Source organism: Dermacentor albipictus, chromosome 1, assembly GCF_038994185.2.
Source record: "Dermacentor albipictus isolate Rhodes 1998 colony chromosome 1, USDA_Dalb.pri_finalv2, whole genome shotgun sequence".
NCBI classification, from domain to species: Eukaryota; Metazoa; Arthropoda; class Arachnida; order Ixodida; family Ixodidae; genus Dermacentor; species Dermacentor albipictus.
This window is the reverse complement of record NC_091821.1, coordinates 193,480,573-193,503,768: the sequence shown is the minus strand read 5'-3', so window position 1 is coordinate 193,503,768 and position 23,196 is coordinate 193,480,573. Positions and strand designations below refer to the sequence as shown.

Here is a 23,196-nt window from a genome sequence, read left to right as displayed (position 1 = left end):
GGGCACATCTCCCGGTTGATTAGACCTCGGGCTACCCAGTGCGCCTCCTCATTCCCTTGATTCCCCGAATGGGCAGGGACCCACACGAGTTCAACAGTGTTTTCATTATTAAAGTCCCGTAGGACTCGCGCTGCACGGACGCCTATGCTGCCTCTCGAAAAGTTGACTATTGCCCTTTTGGAGTCGCTTATGATAGTTTGCACGGAGGGATTCATGATGGCCAAAGCAATGGCAGTCTCTTCCGCTTCCACGGTGGACGCTGTTTTTATGGTCGCGGCGTTGAGGATACTTCCCTCTCCGGTCACGACGCTCACTACGTAAGTTTGGTGATTTTGCTTTGCTGCATCGACATAAGCGGTGTGCTGGTTGCTTTGGTACCTTTCTTGAAGGGCCTTGGCTCGGGCAGACCGCCTCTTGTCGTGTCTCCCAGAGAGCATGTTCTTGGTCAACGGTTTTATAACCAAACGGCTTTTGACCGCACCGAGTAATGTTGTTCTTCCTGCTGAATTCATAACGGGATTCAGCCCGAGTTTACTTAGAATAACCCTGCCAGTTGTAGTGCGGGAGAGTCGTTCACGTTGGGCTGTTTTATGGGCCTCCACGAGTTCGTCTAGGGTATTGTATATACCTATAGCTCAAGTAATCGTTCAGTGTTCGCATACCTCGGGAGACCAAGGGCAGCTTTATGAGCTGTGCGAATGACGCTGGTAACTTTTTCCTTGTCAGAAAGGCGTAGGTGGTAGTAAAGGAAGGAATACACGACGCGACTGATCAGGAAAGCCTGCGTCAAATGGCAGATATCAGCCTCCTTCATACCACGGTGTCGTGTGGCTACTCGTCTGATTAGGCCACAGATTTGGCGGGCTGTTGTCTGTAATCGTGCAATCGCCTCAGAATTATGGGTGTTATGTTGAATCAACATGTCCAGGACTCTTATAGTCAGTACGGGCGGAACTGGGCCGTCTTTCATACTGACTCGTATAGGTGAGGTGGCGTCCCTTTCGGTGGCGTGTTTGGATGATTTATCACGGATGACGAGAAGCTCCGATTTTGTCGGCGAGCACGCAAGACCATTCTGTCGCACAAAATTTTGTATGGTATCCGCGGCCGCTTGTAATGCTTCCGTGATTTCTCCATCGGAACCGCTATTGTCTACTTTCTATCAGGAACTCAACAGGCTCGAATATGGCTGCGCATTGTAGAAATTGCCCATGCAAACCTCTGTTTGAAAAAAAAAAAACTGAAATATTGCATAAAAGTGCAAAGCAAATCAACCGATAGATTGTAGAAGCTTACTCTACGCATATCAACCTAGGCGCATGCGTCAGCCAGACTTCTATCTCTCTGCATGATAAAGCTTTTGAATGGCAAGATAGACTGACACCCGTTCACCACTTGTACACGTCACGTGATCACGTGGTCAAATTCTCTGTATATTTAATCACTTGTTTGAAAAAATAAACCAGCTGTCAGTCTGCGCTCGTATCGTCCTCCTTTTGTCCTTCGTCCGAATTGTGCTGCCCACCCATAAGATTATGTTTGGGCGATAGCTCCTCGCAATAGCTCATCCCCATTTCGCTGCTTTGTAAGCTGCCATACATATATCTGAGGCGTGCAGTAAGTTACTAACAAATCTTTCCGCTGCGTGGGTTCTCTCGAAGCGTCCTTTTTTACTTAGTATAGATGCTAAATTATGCTATAGTTCTCCTTTGCACTGTGGTATTGCACACGGAAATATATAGAAAGCATTTTGTGCTGCTGCTGATACTCACTGTTTACCATATGATTTTGTCGCCCACCGTCCCGAAAGCTCGTCAATTTATTTCGTGCTACATTCTTTGTGTATTTGCCTTCTGTGATACCCACTATGGGACCAGCTTTTATCGTCGTCGTTGTTGTGCTAACAGTCTATGACACATACCCACAGCGGAGGAATTGGCGGAGAATTGGGCGTTAAAATATGCTGAGGAAAAGATGTAGCTATGGTGTCAATTTCGGAAACATCTTGGCGGACACGAAAAATAAGGGAACTGGTGAACACAGGAATAAAAAACAAACACATGCAAAGCTGGGTTTACAAAGTGTACGTTTGACATCAAGGTATAGTCTTGAGTTGTGGCGCAAGTTATCGTGTCTTTACCTAGAAGTAGAGAAAAAGGGAAAACGTTACCACGAATTATATATATATATATATATATATATATATATATATATATATATATATATATATATATATATATATATATATATATATATATATATATATATATATATATATATGCCGCCGTGTCAATTGTTGCATAATTTGAACAGGGTACAATCAGCCGAGAGCAAACTGTCATCGTTGTCAGACAAGAGCCCGAAATGTCGCCGACCCACAGCGTCTTCGTCGCTCGTTGCGCGAGCAATGCGTAAACGGCGCTCCCTTTTCTCTTCCAGAGAGACACAGCACAGCTGCGTCCAGACAGAGCCGCGGACCACGAGGGAGGCGGGGGTCCAGGGGCGCCGCTGTTGCGACGCAGAGGTATTTCCACTGTGTGTTTACGCAATGCCTGAGCACTATTCGCGAGCTGGCAAACGCAATTAGAGCAGCATTTAGAGAGGACCGCACGATACCATTCCTTCCGCCAGTTGACCGAGAGACGCCGCTTAAGTTTGAGGCTCAGCATGCTGCAAGGAGGTCCAGCCCGTCGCATGCATTATAGCAGCGGCCAATGTCGCAACTACTTCGCGTGAGCTATAGAGCCGCTACATATTAATTCAGTGCAGTCGCGGTACCAGCGTCTTTAGAGAGACCTTGTCAGAAGTGCGTAACCTAACCTCGGCGCCTGCGAATGCCCGGGAGTGCCCGCGACAGACAATAGACGCCACAAACATAGGTCTTTCCTTCTGTCGCGAAAGGACAGCTCCGAACTCATTCCTTGTCGACGTCCGGCCGCGATTGGCCCGTATACTCGTGGCTTGCCATGTCAGCTTTCCAGATATTCTTGTCGGCATGCTTCAATATCATGAGATAAATAACCTGATTGATTGGCTGATTGATACTGAAGCTGAGCATTGCGCAGGTCCAAGCGTCGCCGCAAGCCATGCCGACCGTGGAGCCCAGGGCATATGATTGGCCGTCCCTTGCAACGTTCATGCGGCAGGCCTACCCAAAGATGTTGCAGGAGCTCGAGAAATCATCGCGCAGCAGCGCCTTTCGTGGCTACAGGCTGCTGGCCGACACTTGCGAAGGCAGTGCGTCCCGGCTCTACTGCAACATGACGTTGCCCCGAGAGGTTGGTACGAATTTTATGAAAGCTGCAGATAAGCGAGTACTAGCCTCCGCGACTGCTTCACCGGCAGTAAACAGAGGAGCTCCTTTGTTATATTTTCACATTTCCTTGTTTCAATGACAACAATAACGTTAGAAAATGCCGGCCCGTTGTTTCGGTTAGAACCAAGATTGAGCAATTTTTCTGTCCAGACCACAGACGAGTTGCGAGCGTTGGAGAATTCACAACATCTGCGAAGAAGTTAGAAGCACCTTTACGCGTACGAACTATAGACCTACAGCTGCTGGCAGCTGCCACACGAATAATATGTACAGGGCTCAGCGAATGAAACGTGATACTCGGAGCGCGCGACTGCCGGCTGTGTCCCCAGAGCGCTGGGGACACCAATTAATTGCGGTATATACAATAAAGGCCAGATTCTTTGTGACGCATTGTGACCTCATTTGTCTCCCCCAGCGCTCTTCGGTGGCGCAAAAAGCATCGGCGGCCATGTGTCCGAGTACCGCGTTTCAATCCCTGGACACTGTACATTGATAGTGCGGTCTCATCGCATCTTTATGAAGTGATAAAAGCAACGCGTGACAGTGACAAGAACTTTATTAGAGTGTCCGGAGTAACTTGATTGGGTCGGCTCCCCAGTCAAGTTGGTGGCTCCGCCCACGACGGGTCTGGGAGGTGGTGACTCTCTGCGATGTCGCGGGCCTTCTGGACGACCTGTAGTTGGTGCGTGAATTCCGAGCTCTTCAGCAAGGCCTCCCACTTGTACTTGTATTGAAGGTCGGAGCCCGCGCTGTGCGGGCACAGCCAGAGCCTGTGGTCGAAGGAGCAGCATGCGTGACCGCATTTGGAGCACGATAGCGGGAAGTTGGGGTCTATCCAACTAAGCGCTCTGGGGGTGAGATACGATCTCGTCTGTAATAACGGCCTGAGTCCTGTTCAGTTTAGGGCTCGGGGGAGGGAATTTCCTCCTGCTGTGTCTATAATGCGACGTAATTTCGTGATAGGTGTGCTCCGGGGATGAGAGTAGCCAAAAGGGATAGGAAATTGTATTTACGAAATATATACAGAGAGGACGGCTGCAGGATATATAGATGTCAGAACAACACGAGCGCTACTCTGATCGTCGTCGTCACCGTCTTTCTGCGCGTTCTTCCATGCTCGGCAGGATGCGTGCTTCAGTGCGCGGGAATAGCGCGTACAGGTGGTAAGAGGATCTTTGAAGGGGCAACCCTGAGGGAGAGCTGGACCGTTAGCTCGGACGTGGTTCGTGAATTCACGCGCCGGGCAATTGGCCCGCTCGTTAGGGTCGCAACCCGCTTGGTTAGTTAGATCGTTCACGTGGGCCGGGAACCACGCTATGCTGTGACCTCCAGTCTCTTCGCCCGTAGTAATACGAAAGTTTCTGTTGAGGATGCCGGCTGCGTGCTTAGATAGAGCGGACTAGAAAGCCCTGACCGCCGTGCGCGAGTCGGAGAAAATAAAATTGAGCGAAATAAATATTAAAAAGAATACACAACCACGAAGCCAGAAGGGTAACGAAAGCTGTTGGGACTTCAATTTCAGACCTGTTGGAGCTGTGTTAAGAGTCGTACAGCACACCAGTTGTCAGAGCAAATGCTCCGTGATTGCTTTGCGATGTTGTGGCATGCGCAGCAACGTAACCGACTTGGACGCAGGGGTAAAAGCAGGACTGCACAAGATATTCAGGAACTGTGTTCACTATTGGCACTCTATTTTCTTGAATGTATTTTGTATACATACGCAAAGTGCTTTTGGAGACACATGCAAATATATATTTTGTTATTTGGTTGCTCTTGAAAACGTATTACATTCCTTATGCAACCTTAGGTAAACTGATACCTCTTCAAGTATATCTACAGCGATACATTGCTGAAACGAGCCACAAAGCCTTAACTTCGAGGGGGAACTGTTTGCTTAGAAGTTAATACAATTTCCTGAGAGGTCTCTTTATAACTTTGTACATTACAATGTGCTATACAATAGTGGTAAAATAATGTGGTACTCTGTAGCTATAACGACGGTAGCTAACATGGTTACAAAACGCTCTCTCTCTCTCTCTCCAGGCGTCAGCAGTGGGACATTTGCACACAAGCAGCAATAGCGCACTCATTCGCATTCAAGTCGTGTTCATTTGTTCTGAATTGAAAAGAAGTTGCTTACATTAGTAGTCGGCCTTTTGGTGTTCGCTTATACTTATACAGAGCGGGCTGAGCAGAAAACATGATATCGAGTATATCAAACTAGATTACTTACTGTGCACTGAAAGGTTAACTATAATTACGTTTTACTGAAGCGGCCTGTCCGCGCGTGAGATAACATGAACAGACTACTGATTGATATGCCCAAAAGCTTCACTGTATCTTGCTGTCGTAAGCAACGATCAAAAGAAAAGTAAAGTTTACTTGACGGGTGCTACAAGGTCGCTTTTAATGGCCGATTTGCATATGCCTTTCGCGGTATTTTTTCACGCATTTACCTTTCTTGTGTGCTCTAGCTTTCAATAAACGTAGTAGCTTTTTCGTTGCGAGAAAAAAAAAAAAAACATTACTACGCTAAACACGCGAACGAGGCAGAGGAAACCGTGACAGCCTTGGCTCTTCAAGCCGCAAGAGGCCCGGCGACCATTTTCTCCGACTCGCGCACGGCGGTCAGGGCTTTCTCGTCCGCTCTAGTTTGTAAACACGCAGCCGACATCGTCAACAGATCCTTTCGTATTATTACGCGAGAAGACACGCGAGGTCATACCATAGCGTGGTTCCCGGCGCACGTGAACGATGTAACTAACCAAGCGGGTTGTAGCCCTAACGAGCGGGTCAACTGCCTGTCGCGTGAATTCACGAACCGCGCCCGAGCTAACGGTCCGGCTCTCCCGCAGGATGGCCCCTTCAAAGATAATCTTACGACCTTTCACGAAATTACGTCACACTACAGACACAACAGGGCACAGGCTCTTACTTTCAGGCTTTTACAGACGGAGATCCTACCTCACCCCGAGAGCGCTTAGTTGGATAGACCCGAACTTCCCGCAATCGTGCTCCAAATGCGGTCACGCGGGCTGCTCCTTCGACCACATGCTCTAGCTGTGCCCGTAAAACGCGGGCTCCGACTTTCATAACAAGTCCAAGTGGGACGCCTTGCTGAAGAGCTGGGATTTCACAAACCAACTACAGGCCGTCCAGAGGGCCCGGGACGTCGCGGAGAGTCACCACCTCCCTGTCCCGTCGTGGGCGGAGCCACCAACTTGATCGGGGAGCCTTCGGTTCCCCCCAATCGAGTTCCTGAGGACACTATTTAAGTTCTTGTCACTGTCACTGTTGCCTTTTGAGCAGTGAAGCGAAAATAACAGCGCCCTACTCGTTTCTTAAGGCAGGCTTCTCTAAAAGGAAATGAAAATAAATGTCTGGCTCTCGTCGACTGCCCTGCATACCTCTGTCTCGCACACCATACGAAATATATAAATCGCAATTACTGGCTGAAACGAAAACTAAGGTGATACTTGTCGCTTACATGCTAACATACAAATCCATAAAAATGATATCTGAAGTGCGAATTTTCTTTAAAAAGATTTACCGAATTTTCGAAGAAATACGACTAACTTCCGTCATTGAGTCATAGGTGTGCAGATGTGTGCCTTTAAAAATTTATTCACATGATCGTATACTTGAGTGTTTTTTTCAAGTTAACAGCGGTTGCCGTTTAAGTGCATAAGAATCACCCGCCGTGGTGGCTTAACGGCTATGGTGTTGCGATGCTGAGCACGAGGACGCGGGATCAAATCCGGTCGCGGCGGCCGCATTTCGATGGGGGCTAAATGCAAAAACGCAGGTGTCTCGTGCATTGGGGGCACGTTAAAGATCCCCTGGTGCTCAAAATTAATCCGGAGTCCCCCACTACGGCGTGCCTCATAATCAGTTCGCGGTTCTGGCACGTAAAACCCCAGAATTTAATTCAATAACTGCATAAGAATGTTCAGATGACCTGAATATTCACAACGAAAAAAGTATGACAGGCAAACCCTTTATTTGCCAAACGTAAATCAAAGGTAATCCACAAGGCATGGCTGTCCGTCCACAAGCAGCGAGCTATCCAACTATGCCACCAAAATCCAACTACCTTTGAGCGACTCCCTTGACTTAACGCCGCAGGCATTTCCCTAGAGGATGTGCAGTAGTGGGTACAAGCCCTCGGCCGCCAATGCAGGGCCCAGCACAAAAATAATTCGAGGACACCGAAGCACTTATCAGTTGTGAATGCGAAAGCATTAATGTGCAATTGAACGCTGATGAGCGGTCCTTCGAGTTGTGAATTCCTCGCGGGCAACCGAGAGCGTTGCGACGCCTGGCGTGTTTGACTGGGCCTAACCGAGGCGCAGTTCGAACGCAGGCGAAAGCTTGCGCGGACGAGGAACGCGCGGATAACGCAGTCTTGCGAGGGTGACGTGGCGTCGCGGCGATGTCGCGCCAGGTGTTGCCTTCACGGAACACCTGACGCGCTGTCACGGAAGCAGGTATTCCTTTTCAGCCGCTCTGCTTTGTCCAGGCGCGCTCGTGACGTAGTTTCGCAGCCAATGGGAAATTAGGCTCCGTTTCGCTCCTACAGGTGACAGACGGCTTCTTCGCTCAATTGGTTATCTGACGTTTTCGCATCAATAAATACTCTTGATGCAGAATGAAAATGCGTCTATACAACGTGACTAAAGCGGCAGTCGTCGTTAACTTTATAAGTCTCAACTACAGGTGATGATGAAGGGGCAGCTTGATCGATAGTGGAGTCACGGAAAATAAAGCGCTGGCGATAGCCGCAATTGCGCGCTCAGCGGGATAATTACACTTCGTGTTTATCGTCGTGCGCTATGACGCTGACATCGAGAAGTGGCGAAGCACATTGCCTCTAGACTTACCGTGCTTGCTGCTCCCCTCAATATCGTTCAACGTCCTCGTGCTAAATTTATCAGGCTTTTGTGAAGGAGACTGCAGTAGTTATGGAGTTCTTTACCTGAGTAGTAGCCGACTATAAAGTTGTCATTAAGCTAACAAATAACTCCTAATTTAGCTGTAGAAAGCTTGCGGAAGCACTGCAGCTAACTTCACGCATGGTTCGTTAATATCAGTCATAACCCTTTCTTCTATCGGTCATATCAACGATATACCGCACTTTATTTTCCAATTGAAGTACCTCTTCATTCTGAAGCAAAGCAAAACAAAGAAAATAGCATGCTGAAAAACGTGTCGGCAACTTCGCGCGGTTGTTTTGGCTGATGAAATATGACTTTGACGGGAACTCTCCATCTTCCTGTGATTATTTGTCTTGTTTGTCTCACGAAATGTCTGCTTCCTTGCAGCTTGTCTGCACTGGCTCTTCATGGAATGCCACTGGCTCCGTCATAGCCATTTCATATCCTTTTGACTTTGCCAAGTAGTGCATCAGAGGGAGGTCTGTTAACCGCAGTATACCCAGGACTACAGTCCGCGGACTATACATGTCTAAATGTTTAGGTTTTAACGACGTTCGGGCTGTCTACATTTACTACGCAAGATATTTGTCTTCAGTATCGCTCATTCTAGACCAGCGCGATTCTTCCTGCCGTGACAATTTCTCCTGAGGTCACACGCGAGGCAAACGTGGACGCAAATGACGTGTTTCGTCGATTTGGCTGTAACTATTTTACTTGGACGTCACAGCGAACATTTGGAATTAATAATAAAAAAACACACACACACGACAGCGATAACGCTCATTTAATTCAGTCGTGTAAACTTTTTATCAACTTCTACTGCTTATTCGTAGAATTTCACTCCATCTTTTTTTTTTCGAATGAAGCAGCTGCGCAATTAAGTAGTACAAATACATATTTTTTTTTGTGCGCCGATTAGGCCCCTGCTTACTATGTAACAAATGTTGAGAAACTAACGAGAAAAAAAAAACTTGTAGCCGTAACTGACCCCTGTAGCCTATAGCAAACTGTAGCCCGGAAATACGGTACACGTGAATCAATCAAGATTAAGAAGTGCGTGCTGAAGTGTGGCATATTGTGCAAATCTTCGGAGGTCGTTTTGTCTGTCTGCGGCCGCCGCACGAGCGTAGACTCCCGAAGAGCGCCGTATGTTGAACAGACATGCACAGAGGGGATAAAACGTGTCCTCTTGAAGTGCTAGCTCCCTACATAACATTTACTTTTCTTCAGCCGGAAATAAGAGCTTTTCCAGTTATAGTGTTAAAAGTGTTAGTAGTGTTACAGTGCTAAAAGTCTGAGTGTCTAAAAAGGTGCGAATAATTAACACGTCATCTCCGTTGACATAGCTACATATTTTACTCCGTTAGCCTTCGTTGGTCCAGAATATACTGACGAGAAGAAATTACTAACATTGCGGCTTAGGTTATTGTTCGAAGTTTCGGATGGTCTGACTATACCGTGAAACATGTGGTCTGGATCTTTGCACCAAGGCTACTTGCATCAAAGCAAATAAATAAATAAACGACAACAAAGAGAGGTTAACCGAGGGGCCCGATTTTATTAATCACATAAAAAGCCAACAAACAATGACACCAAGAACAACATGGAAGTTACTTGTACTTACTAATGTAAATAAAGAAATGATAATTTAATGGAAACGAAAGTGCATGAAAGAAAACAACTTACCGCAGGTAGAAAACAATCCCAAGTGTGCGCATTACGCGTGCGATGCTCTACCATTTGCTCATCCACTTTCATTTCTATTAATTTATCATTTCTTTAATTAAATTAGTAAGTACAAGTAATTTGCCCTATGTTGTTCTTGGTGTCATTGTTTGTGGGCTTCTTAAGATATATATATATATATATATATATATATATATATATATATATATATATATATATATATATATATATATATATATATATATATATATATATATATATATATATATATATATATATATATATAGTCGAGGGCTTTGGATAAATTTTGACCACCTGCTGGCGTTCTTTAGGCATCGGAATGTTCTTGCATTCCGTTCCAATGGCAACGCTGCCACGGAGGCCGGGGAACGCAACCTCGTACTTCGCAACAGAACGCATGTGGTGGCAAATTGTTTTTTACATGCCAGCTTAAGGTGCTCCACTGTCAAATCTGGGCCACTAACTTATCTGACACATAGTGGCTATGAAAGCGGTTACACGCTTTCAAATTCCCCCTTATCCGAAACAAGTGTTTCGAAGTACCGTTAAGCGGTTAGTTCTGAAGAATATGGCGCTGTTCTGCTCATTGTGCAGATGATATTAAAAGAACCGATCTCTTTGACGTCAGCAAAAGCAATGCGAAAATTTTTGTGCGGGAACTTGCGGAAAAAAATTAGCGTAATTTACCTGGCAAAAAACAAAAGTCAACCAAACGTACCAGTAGTTCTATGTATCAGTGATTGTGATTGCGAATGTCTTTTGTGATTTAGTTGCTAATTATAAATGATTTTTTTCTTTTTGAACGCCGGCGTACGATCTCGCAGAATTAAATAAGATCTAACCGCGCGGACTTGAAATGAACACCTCAAGGCATATCCATTGTGTCGCTTGGTTTCGCGTCACAATGTGTTCCCCAGCCTTGCTAATACTGTGCTGACGTCATCGGATGTTGTAAAAGGATGTTTAATATCATTCACAGAAAATAGTCTCACTCGACGCGCATCCCACGCTCCCGTACATTTAAGACAAGTGTAAAGCGCACTGACGCTAAATAGGAGTCCATGCATTTTTTTCCTGGTATCCTTAGTCTCTATTAATTTCAAACGATTTAAACATATAAACAACGTGTATCGTCATTTTTCCTTTGTGCCTCTAACATAATTGTTCTCATTCAGTATGAAACCCGGAGGGGAAAACCACAGATTTCAGTAAGCCTCCGAGAAAAAAAAATGTGTTCCTCCGCAAATATCGGTGGAATCGTCAGTGGCCACATTTTACATCTAATAAGAAAGAAAGAAAGAAAGAAAGAAAGAAAGAAAGAAAGAAAGAAAGAAAGAAAGAAAGAAAGAAAGAAAGAAAATTAAGCCCTTGAATGAACCAGCCTCATATAAATTTTAAGTAACTGAGGAAGACAAAGAAATGATAATGCCTTGTGTGCTTATCAAGTGTGACGGCTACCAATCGGTGCAGAAAAAGTTCGGAATTTTCATTGTCTCAGTCTAAAACAACGCACTTGAGATTTCATGCTTCATCAGTAAAAACGTGTGCCGACAGAGCGCACCTCTTCTACAAGCTTAGCTTGTAGAACCAATATTGTCTACTTCAAGAGAATATGAACCGGGGCCCGTATTCACAAAAAGTTTTCTCTGGAATTGTTCGTATGATTGAATTGAATAGCCAATCCTGACGCTGGACATATCACTATAGCGAAAGCTGCCTACCAATGGCAAAGATCAGTTACAAACGAAACGCTTCCTAAATTTGGTTCTGGGTTCTTCGTAGCTTAGCCAGGACATGCTTAATCGGAGTGTTTCAAAACTGTTTGATGCTCAGGTATAACTTTCACGTCAAGGTGCATAAGCGACAGAACGCACCGAAATTCAGACGTGACCTTTGCTATGCATATGCAAGCGTCTGCGCCTGCGAGACGTGGTTATATAAACGTCTCGAGCAGCACAGATGTTTCTGTACGAGTTTGTTGTTTTGTAAGCTTCGAGAGGAAGGAAATTGGTGTGTGTTGTTCCAGGAAGCCCAACTTTTTCCCCCTAACATACTATGACGGACTTGTATAGATTGCCGACCGAAACCCTCCATTGCATGCTGGATTGCGCAACCAGTGCGACAGGCATTATTTTGCTCTCCATTCCAGTGTCCGCCCAGCGCTTGTGTCTTTTCTAGCGCAGGACACTGGCCAAGCGCTCTGCTGTGTTCATTAAGAAGGTGATGTAAATGACAAAACTAGTTCAGTGGCGTCAAACAAGAGGACGTTTATTTGAGAGTACATGTTTCGAAAGAATGATGCTTGTCTTTCAGTTCAACTTTTTTTACGAATGTTCACAGTTCAGGGCAGATCGACTAGATAACTCCGGCCATGACCGCATTACATGTGTTGCGCATAGTATATATGTGAGTGGAATCGTCAAAAAAAAAAAAAGAACCTCGGTAGTGCAAAATTATTTGGTGTTGCAAGAGCCGCATGATGCGGGGTTGATTGTGATTTTGGTTATGATATGACATCTTGCGTCTCGTGAATCCGATATGTACACTACGCGCCTTGCCATGGCATTGTACGCCATGTCACATATCGCTACTACCAGTAATCTCTGCAAACGCATTCATTGGCGTCCTCCTTGACAATAACTTGTAGCACGTGTGGAGTTGCCAATCACGATGAGTGGTGCACACACGAAGCCGGGGTGTTTCTCTGGAATCCCCACCGCTCACACACTTTCAACCAGACCGGCGGTTTCCTCCCCACGGACACCTGCGTCACCTCCGTCGCTTTTCACCCACAAAGGGCGTCAGTTTTGGTTGCAGGCACAGTGCACGGTAAGTAAGCAGACGTACGCCTGCATTGCTATGCCTCCACTTTCCGCATCCTATCTCGTGCAAGAGACGCTATTACCTGGTTCGATTCACATGAGCTGCGATAAAAGGCGTTTTAATGCAGTCGACACCGTGGGATGCACTCTAAGAAAAATCCCGGGGAAAACGGGAGTAACTGGGCCGTTAGTCCTAAAAAGGGCGCTTTCGTCGCTCAAAGGACTAAGTGCATGAATATGCATGTCGTGTGCAAATTTCGGAAAGTAAGTGTTTAGTCCCTGGTCGGAAAGAGAGCAACGGGAGGACGAACGACAACAGTTACCCTCGATGCACTTCGCTGTTTTCGTCCGTGTCATGGAGCGATCCAGTGAAAACAGTATTGTCTATAAATCGTGAATAGTTCAAAGTCCGTGCACTCTTTATTGAACTACCGACCACCATGCCTTTAAGTGCTTTTTTGCGTGAAGTGGTCGCGTCTTTCCGAACACTAAAAGCAAGATTTTCCAGTGAATATCTGGCCGTTGTTACTAGTAAGAAGTTGTACAAAGATCTTGTTGATGTATTCTTGCCTGTACCGTTGTATCGTACAATATTTGTTTTAGGTTCAGAACGAGATGTTCTTAAGAGAGTTAAACGAATGCCGGTAAGAGCTTCTGTTAAATCTTTCTTTTTTCAACTACATACAGGCACGCTCCCAGTGAAACCGTGGCTGCAAAGCAAAGGCATTTTTGTACCTTGGTCTGTGAATTGCTTTATATGCAAAAAACCGGAGACGATTGAGCATATCTTTTTGGACTGTCATGACGCATTATTTTTGTGGGATATTCTAAAACGTAGCCTTAAAAAGGAATTGCCGTTAAGTGCTTTCGGAATACGCTTCCTGCCATGCGCGGAACCAGAGGGAGTGCCTGTCGATCTGTTAATGCTTCTGTGCATGCACAGTGTGTGGCGAACGCGTATGGATATTAGACATGAGCGCATTGTTCAGGCCCCAGCACATGAATATTTCATTGAAAGTGTGTTATATATACGCGAATTTTTCTGTGTACAGAGGGACAGTGTATGTACAGTGTACATACACTGTGTACACTGTGTACAGTGTACACAGTGGACTGTGTACAGACCCTCCTGATTGGCTAAGTGCTTTGGACAAAGTGACTAGCCTACATCGTTCTTATCACACCACACTGATCCGGCATTGACTAGTTGTTTTTTATGGCCATGTAATACTCACAATGTATCTGCTTTTGCCAAGCCGGTAATAAAAAAAAAAGACCACCGTGGTGAAGTGGTTAGAGTGCATAATTTGTGAAGGAGGAGACATGAGTTCGAATCCTACTTTCAGGCACCTTTTTTTTTCAGCTCAGTAATTTTTTATCGGGGTATAAATGCCTAATTTCATTATTTTCACCTTTGCGGAGCATCGGAAAGAATGACCGTTACTCCATTGAGGAGCATCGGAAAAGGGCAACTGTTAGTCCTCGAAGGAGTAAATGCATGGGGAGTAACAGTTCATCCCATGTCAATTAGTCCCCAAAAGGACTAACCTCCCTACCCCTTTTAGTCCTTTTTTTCTTAAAGTGTGTGAGATATGTTTGCATGCCATACACACCGGGTATATTGAATGAAAGCAGAACATATCGCACATCCCACTATGTGGTTCAGAAGTGGCAGCGTAAGCGTGCCTGCATGTCTCGTCGCGAAAAAATAGCATACCGCGCACGTCGCTGCGTAACGGCTTTTCTTCATTTCTGGGCGTTCTGATAGCATCTGGGAATAATTTCGCCGAACTTATGAGAGCGCGATTATCCAATCATTGCGCAAACGTAACGTTTTGTCAGAGGTTCGGAAGTAGATAAAATGTTCATAAAGACGAGCATTTTACTGCACGTTGGTGCAGGTCACGTGCTAAATTAACACACCCGATGCGTAATTAAAGTACGACCAGAGATTGGTATTATGCCCGCTGTCCCGGAGAAGTTCTCGCTCCACACGAGTGAAATCAGGGTAATTGATTTGTGATCAACATGGCGAACAGCGCAAAGAACTGTTAGAGGTGTTCTTATGTCCTCCAACACTCCTCTTGCTTTTATTATATCCTGGCGTATTCTTCTACTAGTGAATAATATCGACTACTCATCGTGCAGGAGACATCATGATCTGGGACATGCAGAATACAAGTGACCAGTGGGCTTCATCCCCAAATGTCATGCATGACAATCACCGAGATTTGGTGAAATGCGTTGAGTGGATCGGAAACACTGAAGATTCGAACTTTGTAAGTTGTCAGGAGGAAGATACAATTGATATCTGTTTATTTTGCAGAAGATTTTAGAAAATCCATGATCGTCAATTGAAATGTCAAATCGCGCAAGACTGAAAGCGAGGCTGATGCTCGCAACAGTCGTTACATATCCGTGATGATATAGGCAAACTAGGTTGCGCCCACCACCACACGTTCTTCAGTGCGCCACGTATTTCATGCGCCACGTATAACCTCTCATGGTTCCTAGCTGGGAGCATGTATACTGCGCAGTTATCGGCGCACATTAAATATCCTTGCCAAAAAGCAGGTAGGTTGCAGAGAGGAAAGCAGGAAAGTGGTTTTGCTCTTTCAGGTGTGCCTCGGGCTCTTGAATGATGTCAGCTAAAGAAACGACACCTTTCAGTTTTTGTTTTGTTTAGAGAACTGACTATTACACGAATGCTGAAAGTCAATTCTTTGAAGCATTATCATATCTTGTGGTTTCACAAGGAAACACACGCAGTCGTTCACGCTTTAGTCAAGGACTACAGCGATCTTGCTTTTCGGAAGACAAAATTATTTGCTGTATGTCAGCTTCAGCTGCATTGGAGAGTACAAATGCACTCGAGATTGCAAGTATACTGTAGTAATGGGCGACTTAATGCAAAAGTGGGGAAAAAGCAGGCTGGTGAACAAGCAATTGGCAACTACGGTGTTTATTCTAAGAACGCTAGAGGAGAGATGCGTGGTCGAATTCACAGAAAGGAATAAACTTCAAATAATGACAACCTTTTTCAGAAAGCGTAGCAACAGAAAGTGGACCTGGAAAGGCCCTAATGGTGAAACACGAAATGAAATTGATGTCATACTTTCTGCTGATCCCAGCATAGTGCAGGATGTAGGGGTGTTATAAGGTAGGGTAAAGTGCAGTTATCAAAGGTTAGTGAGGGCTAGGATACACCTAAATTTGAAGAGAGAAAGAGTAAAATTGCTCAAGAAGAAACAGGTCAACCTATAGAGGCAGTAAGGGTAAAAGCAGACAAATTCAGACTGGTACTTACAAACAAATATGCAGCCTAAGAACAGAGAGATGAAGATGACATAGAGATGATGAAAGAAACCGTAACTAGGCTGGCTTCAGAGGCAGCAATTGAAGTGGGAGGCAAGGCACCAAGGCAACCAGTAGGCAAGTTCTCCCAAGTAACTAATGGCCTAATAAAGAAACGACAAAGTATGAAAGTGTCCAACTCAAGAGATAAGATAGAATTCTCGGAACTGTCAAAACTCATTAACAAGGCGAAAATAAGGGATATTCAAAACTATAACGTGAGCAAGACTGAAGAAGCCGTAAAATATGGACGCAGCCTAAAATCAGGGGGAAGGAAACTTGGCATAGGACAAACCATGATGTATGAACTCAAAGATAGGTAGGGTAATATCATCAGCAATCTTGAAGGTAAAATACAAGCAGCGGGATAATATACTGACCTGTGCAGTACCCAGAGGAGTCAGGATACCTCAATTAGAAACAGTAATGAACAGGATACAGGAACTCCTCCTATAACTAGCGATGAGGTCAGAAAGGCCTTGCAAGACATGAAACGAGGAAGAGTGACAGGAGAAGATAGAATAACAGTCGATTTTAATCAAAGATGGAGCAGACATACAGCTTAGGAAACTGGCGGCACCTTATACGATGTGTCTATCGACTGCAAGGGTTCCAGAAAACTGGAAGAATGCAAACATTATACTAATCCACAAAAAGGGAGGTGTTAAAGAATTGAAAAATTATAGGTCCATTAGCTTACTCCCAGTATTATATAAAATATTTAGCAAAATAATCTCCAATAGAATAAGGGCAACACGGACTTTAGTCAATCAAGGGAACAGGCTGGCTTCAGGAAGGGATACTCTACGATGGATCACATCCATGTCATCAATCAGGTTATCGAGAAATCTGCAGAGTACAATAAGCCTCTGTATAGGGCTTTCATAGATTACGAAAATGCATTTGATTTAGTAGGGATACTAACAGTCATAAAGGAATTACGTAATCAAGGAGTACAGACCGCTTACGTAAATACCTTGGAAAATATCTGCAGAGGTTCTACAGCTACCTTAATTCTAAACAAAAAAAGCAGGCAGATACATAAAAAGAAAGGGATCAGACAGGGACACACTATCTCTCCTAAGCTATACACTGCGTGCTTGGAAGAAATATTCAGACTATTAAACTGGGAGGCTTAGGAGTAAGGATCGACGGCGAATATCTCAGCAACCTTCGGTTTGCCGATGACATTGTTCTATCGAGCAACAATGAAGACGAATTACAACAAATGATTGAGGACCTTAACAGAGAGAATGTGAGAGTGGGGTTGAAGATTATTATGCACAAGACAAAGATAATGATGAATAGCCGGGCAAGAGAACAAGAATTCAAGATTGCCAGTCAGCCTCTAGAGTCGGTGAAGGAGTATGTTTACCTAGGCCAATTAATCACAGGGAACCCTGATCATGAGAAGGAAATCAATAGAAGAATAAAAATGCGTTGGATTGCATACAGACATTGCCAGCTCCTGGCTGGAAGCTTACCATTATCATTGAAAATGAAGGTGTACAACCAGTGAAATTTACGAGTGCAGACATATGGGGCAGAGACTTGGAGACTGACGGAGAAGCTTGAGAACAAGTTAAGGACGCGCAAAGAGCGATAGAACGAAGATTGCTAGGCATAACGTTAAGAGACAGAAAGAGAGCGGTTTGGATCAGAGCAAGCGGGTATAGCCTGTATTCTAATTGACAAGAGAAAGAAATGGAGCTGGGGAGGTCATGTAATACGCCAGTTAGATAACCGTTCAACCATTAGGGTTACAGAATGGTTAGCAAGAGAAGGGAAACGCAGTGGAGGATGGCAGAAGACAAGGTGGAGCGATGAAATTAGGAAATTCGCGGGCGCTAGGTGGAATCGGTTGGCGCAGGACAGGGGTAATTGGAGATCACAGGGAGAGGCCTTCGTCCTGCAGTGGACATAAAACAGGCTCATGATGATGATGATGATGATGATGATGACTGCAGAAAAGGAAGTGGCTTGAAATTATTTGTGTCGGGTGTCCATTCTTTGCTATAAGTGTACACGTAAAAGAAATGCGATGCGCTCATCCAACGACGAATTGTCACAATTATTTCTTGTGGCTCCTTTCAAGCTGCTAAGCTGTGGTTTAGACGGCATGGTTATCCAATGGAGACATGATACTCGAAAGAGCAACCTTGAAGTCGTCAACTACTTCTTACTGCTAGCAGAAAACGTACGACTCCACAAGCAGGTTCCAAGCGGAGGAAGCGGAACACATGTCGGAGGTAAGTCATGGGTTTCTTCATTTACCAAGTGTTTTGAGCTTACAATGTGCCCAACCGGATGTCGTTGTCGCAAAACAAGAAGTAACAGCACAGACGTACTCATATATATTTCCTGTTACCATGACTACCGCGTAATTAAAAGCGCTGAAAGCCGATTATCCGAAAATGTCACTGAACACAAGTTGCCGTGTCTTATTACCTCCGTCTCTGTGTCTCTCAGAAACTTAGCATCATCAATCTGTATTATACTTGTTATTTATATCTTCCGTCAGGGGGACGTGTAAGCTTACTGCAATGCCTTGGACGAACACTTGTTTCTCGTATTCTGTGGGAAACATGCTCTTTAATTCGTGTGCTCAGCAGCGTGTGTTGCTTGACATTGCAGGCTCTGTATGCGTACAGACCACAGAGTTGTATGTATTACAAAGAACTGAGAGGTGATCATCACCGGCTTTATATGCGAACTATGGCGGTTTTGCAGTGGTGACTGCATTCTCCTAGTCAGCTGCGACCACTTTCGTGCTCCTTATTTTCCCGAACGTTTTGCTATTATTTGCTAACAGCACTGGAGCGGCACCCTCGAGTGTTCTTAGTAACATTTCACTTACGAATATGAAATTCTTCCTCATTTTCGGCTACTGTTTGGATCGAGAGCCTCGTTCGTAATGCTCATGGTCACGATGTCCGCCTACTTCGAAGGAAAAGGGGAAAAAAATAGCCTTCCGAGTTTTCGGAAATAACGCGACTTTCCTGTATTATTTTACGAGAGAGAAAAAGTACCTCTCTGAACGTATACGTTGCCATTAAGAATGCCTTAGCAGAGACCAGAGACCGTATATGCTTTTAGCGGTACTTACGTGTTCAGCTGGTCACAAGAAGAGTGCCACATTAAGTAAGCTGCGCAGCATGAGGCACCTGTGAAGTCAGTGAAGTGCTACAAATAAATTCTGGGGGAAGTAATAGCAGCTTCCGCGTGCTCGTGTGCATCGCCTTCCTCCTTTCTCTGTGTCGGTACAGTCGCCGACCAATAATTTGGCCTCAGCAGGGATCACCTAGTGTCCATGTAAACGCAAACCCAAGATAACGGATCCGCCAAAGTTAAGTGACTTACTTAAATATTCTCCAAGTAGCAATAAAAAGAATCGCACAAGAAAAAAATCTCAGTGCCCTTACACTCTGTGAAGAAGGATGACCAGCGAAGCTGTGTATGTGGGCCCCATAATGGCGAACTGCACCTCCGCCGCGGGTCGGCCCGGCATTGCACTATATATATATATATATATATATATCTTCGGGATCGGCCCACGTATGGATAGTGCTTAACACGTGCTTCACCTCTGCCGCGGGTTGGCCCGGCATTGCACTATCTTCGGGATCGGCCCTCGTATGGGGAGTTTTCTTTGCTTATCACGCCAACAACGACACGAAAATTTCCTTGGACGGTAAAGGTATACAGCTTCGCTGTAGAAAAAAAGAAAAGAAAAAAAAGGTTGCCAGACGTGTTGCTGCACTCACATATGCTTGAATGCAACCTGGTCAATATCTACATTGATCATCGTGGCGCTGTCGATACAGATAGACCAAACTATATACGGTTAATGAATGCACCAAGTCTGCATCCTCTAACTAGAACGGAGGTAGGCCGCGCTCCGATAGCCGTATAACAGCGTTTCCTTTCTTTTTCTTTTTGCAAGTCACTTTGCGGTCCTTTCCTCGCTTCATTGCCTTGCTTCATACATATATATATATATATATATATATATATATATATATATATATCATAACTGGATTCTGCAGTTCCGCTGAAAGGGAGTTCCAAACATTCTGGTGCTGTTTTACGAAAGTTGTTTTTTTGCTTTGTTCGAATACAAAAGCAACCATGAGAGATGTTAGTCCGCTTAAATGGCAATTCTGTTTAAGCAGTTTCCGTTTGTCGAGATTATGCTGTAGTGAAATACTATTAAAAATATAGTGCATAGAAAGAAGAATGAAAAACGAGAGGAGCAAGAAAAAAAAAGGCTTTGAAAACGTGATAAGAAAAAAAAAAGAAAAAAAAGAAAACCGATTAGAGAGAGCTTATTGCACAGTTTATCAAGGGATAAACGCGACCGGATCACTGACACATTTGGAACCACGGCAAAAATTAAACCACAAACAGTGAAATATGCGGCACCGAAATTTGATGAAGCATGCTCAGAGGCCCATGTGTATTCATGTTCTACTAAGTAAACACGAGTGTGGCAGCGCATGATCGCTTGCTCCCTTTCGTGACGGCCAAAAAAAGAAAGAGGATCGAAGTTGGAAAATGGGGCTAGAAATTAGGACTCAAACGCAAAATAGGGCGACCTTTCCCTACAAGCTTTCTTCTACCATTGTTTACAGTCAGTACTCAGTTTTCTTTAGTCCCCTCTCCGTTATTTTCTTTATTTTCTTGCCATTGCTCTTTCATCCCGTTGGCATCCATTTCTCTCTTCCCACATCTCGATTTTCTTCATTCATTCATAGCTCATGGTGGAGCACGTGCCAGCATTTCTTTGTTTTTTTTTTCTTTTACATCGCCAAATCATTGACAGATTGCCTTAAAGAAGAGACTTGAGCGATCAAGATTTCTAGTGACATGGCACCAACTCTCCGCTCACTGCGTCATGCAGCTTTAACTCGGGCGGTCCTATCTAAATACACGTAAAAGGAGAATTCGTTTTTCTCGACAACCACTGCACCAAATTTGGCGAGGTTTGTTGCATTTAGAAGACAAACATATATTCTAGTGACTGTTGGTTTCGAATTTTTTATTTAGGCCGCGAATTCTTTGGCAAAAATAAAGAATTTTCAGAAGAACAAACTATCAGGTTTGCAACTATGTAACTCAGCAATGAAAAATGTCATAACAACTTTGTAAATTGCAACTAATAGTGCATCTAAAGCGGAAAAATAAACTTATATGTTACACTTGAAAGTCAAGAAATTTAGTAATATTGAAATACAGCTTTTTCAGAACCCTTGTGTACAACGTAACAAGTTCACGTAAGATATAAAATGTCATATAGGATTTCTCCGCTTTCAATGATCTAATGGATGCCGTTTACAGAACCGTGATATCCGTTCTTGATGCAGAGCTATTAATTTGTAAACTTCGTGTTTCTATCTTTGTAAAACTCTCGAATTCTTGAAAATCTTTTTGACAAGATGCATGCCCTAAATCGAAATTCCGCTTCCAACAGTCACTAGCATTTAACTTTCTCTCTCAAATTTAGCGAATTTCATTAAAATCGGTCCAGGGGTTATCTCAGAAAAGCGTTTTTGCGTTTTACATGTATTTGAATAGGCCGCGTCGGAGTTGGGCCCGAGCTAAAGCTTCCCCTAAAGTTTATAACGACACAGTGTTAGTTAAGTAACAGATCACAACGTAGTTGATTTTGTATTTTTTCAGTTACATAATTATACCGTGAGTCTTTCTCCACTCGTGCCAAGCCCTGAGAATTGCGGCCGGTATACAGCTTCGCGTGCCCGCCGCCAAGCAGAGCGCAAGGGTCAAGGCGAGCGAGGCCAACTATCAGGAGGCTGGCGCCTGCCGGGCACCGAGCTTCAACAGCGAGGTGGGGCGGACGCGTAGTCGACTAATCCGACAGAGCTGCGGGTAGCGGTACAGTGGATTAAGAAAAACAAGCCACGTAAACTGCCTTCTGCCGCCAGACTGCATTTAGCACCGCCGCCCGTCTGTTTCCGTCAACGTCATGTTGGGAAACTCGCGTCCGCGGAGAAAACAAGTTGGACAGGGCCTCCAGTAAGCGCGCTGCGCGACCCAAGTCGGTGCTCGGAAGGGAGCAATAGGGGCCTCCTTGCAGGGAATTCTTTGCCGAACCTTTCAGACGGGCGAGACGACGGCAGCTGCTACTTTGCATCTAGCGAAGAGCACTCGCTCATTCTCCCTCGTTTCTCTTTCAGTGACGTCACTTGCCAAGAACCATTTCGACGACGCCGTCTTCGTGATGGGAACTGAAGGAGGCGGAGTTCTCCAAGGGTCGCTCAGTCTTTCGCGGCCGATAGCATGTAAGACTTTTCGCATACAGCTTGTATACCATTCCCGTGCGATGCCTCCGGGCGCAGCAATGTTCAGCGCTGTGATCTCTGAGAGAGCTATGTTGTTGTAAGCGGCCGGCGCAAGCTCATTTCGCATGAGCCACATCTGCCGCCAGCGCTCAGTGTTTGCGGATGCGATGTGAAAATAACGATAAAACGTACTTATATAGGGTATGTGTTGTATATAACGGCTTTCTTTCGCTTTTCTTTTTCTCCTTCCGTCCTTCCTTTTTCATCTAGTTTTCTTCTTACAAATTTTTTATTTGAAATTTTTTTAGCGAGGAGACATGCTGTGGCTAACCCTCCTGCAGCTTTCTTGCAAATTGCAACAAATATGGAAGGAAATTAATGCCGCTGCGGACCTGGGCCGCAAACATGAAAGAAAAGTGCCGATGAACTGGTTGAACTGTGCAGCTAAAGAGATTGATTTTTCTGGTTAAGGCTACACCGCGCAGAGACTGAAGTTTTCTCAAATACGCTACCTTGTGTCGCCTGTCTGGTGACGCACCACCTGGCGGTGACGCGGTGCAAGTCGTTAAGGTTTCTAAAACTAGTGCCTAGATTTTCAAAGTGATTCTCATCCAGGAACGATATAAAGCGCTGGTGCCTTGTGATAGTAAGCAGCGAAGGTACCAGCCCCCGCCGTGGTTGCTCAGTGGCTATGGTGTTAGGCTGCTGAGCACTGTTGTGCCATTACCACAAGCCCGGATTCCGAATCTGCAAGATGCAGAATC

General features: G+C 44.9%; 1 protein-coding gene across 1 annotated transcript in view; it reads left to right on the top strand.

Annotated features, from left to right (window-relative positions):
• Positions 1–2,369: 2,369 nt before the first annotated feature.
• The window catches only part of LOC135897968 (cytoplasmic dynein 2 intermediate chain 2-like), a 32,780-nt gene continuing 11,953 nt past the window's right edge, over positions 2,370–23,196 (top strand). Inside the window, exons 1-7 of the mRNA XM_070534200.1 lie at positions 2,370–2,524; positions 3,066–3,278; positions 8,638–8,690; positions 12,608–12,786; positions 14,928–15,058; positions 18,229–18,382; positions 22,328–22,432. Of these exons, the coding sequence (XP_070390301.1) occupies positions 2,408–2,524; positions 3,066–3,278; positions 8,638–8,690; positions 12,608–12,786; positions 14,928–15,058; positions 18,229–18,382; positions 22,328–22,432 (952 nt within the window). The 5' untranslated portion in view covers positions 2,370–2,407. The remainder of the gene's footprint in view (positions 2,525–3,065; positions 3,279–8,637; positions 8,691–12,607; positions 12,787–14,927; positions 15,059–18,228; positions 18,383–22,327; positions 22,433–23,196) is intronic.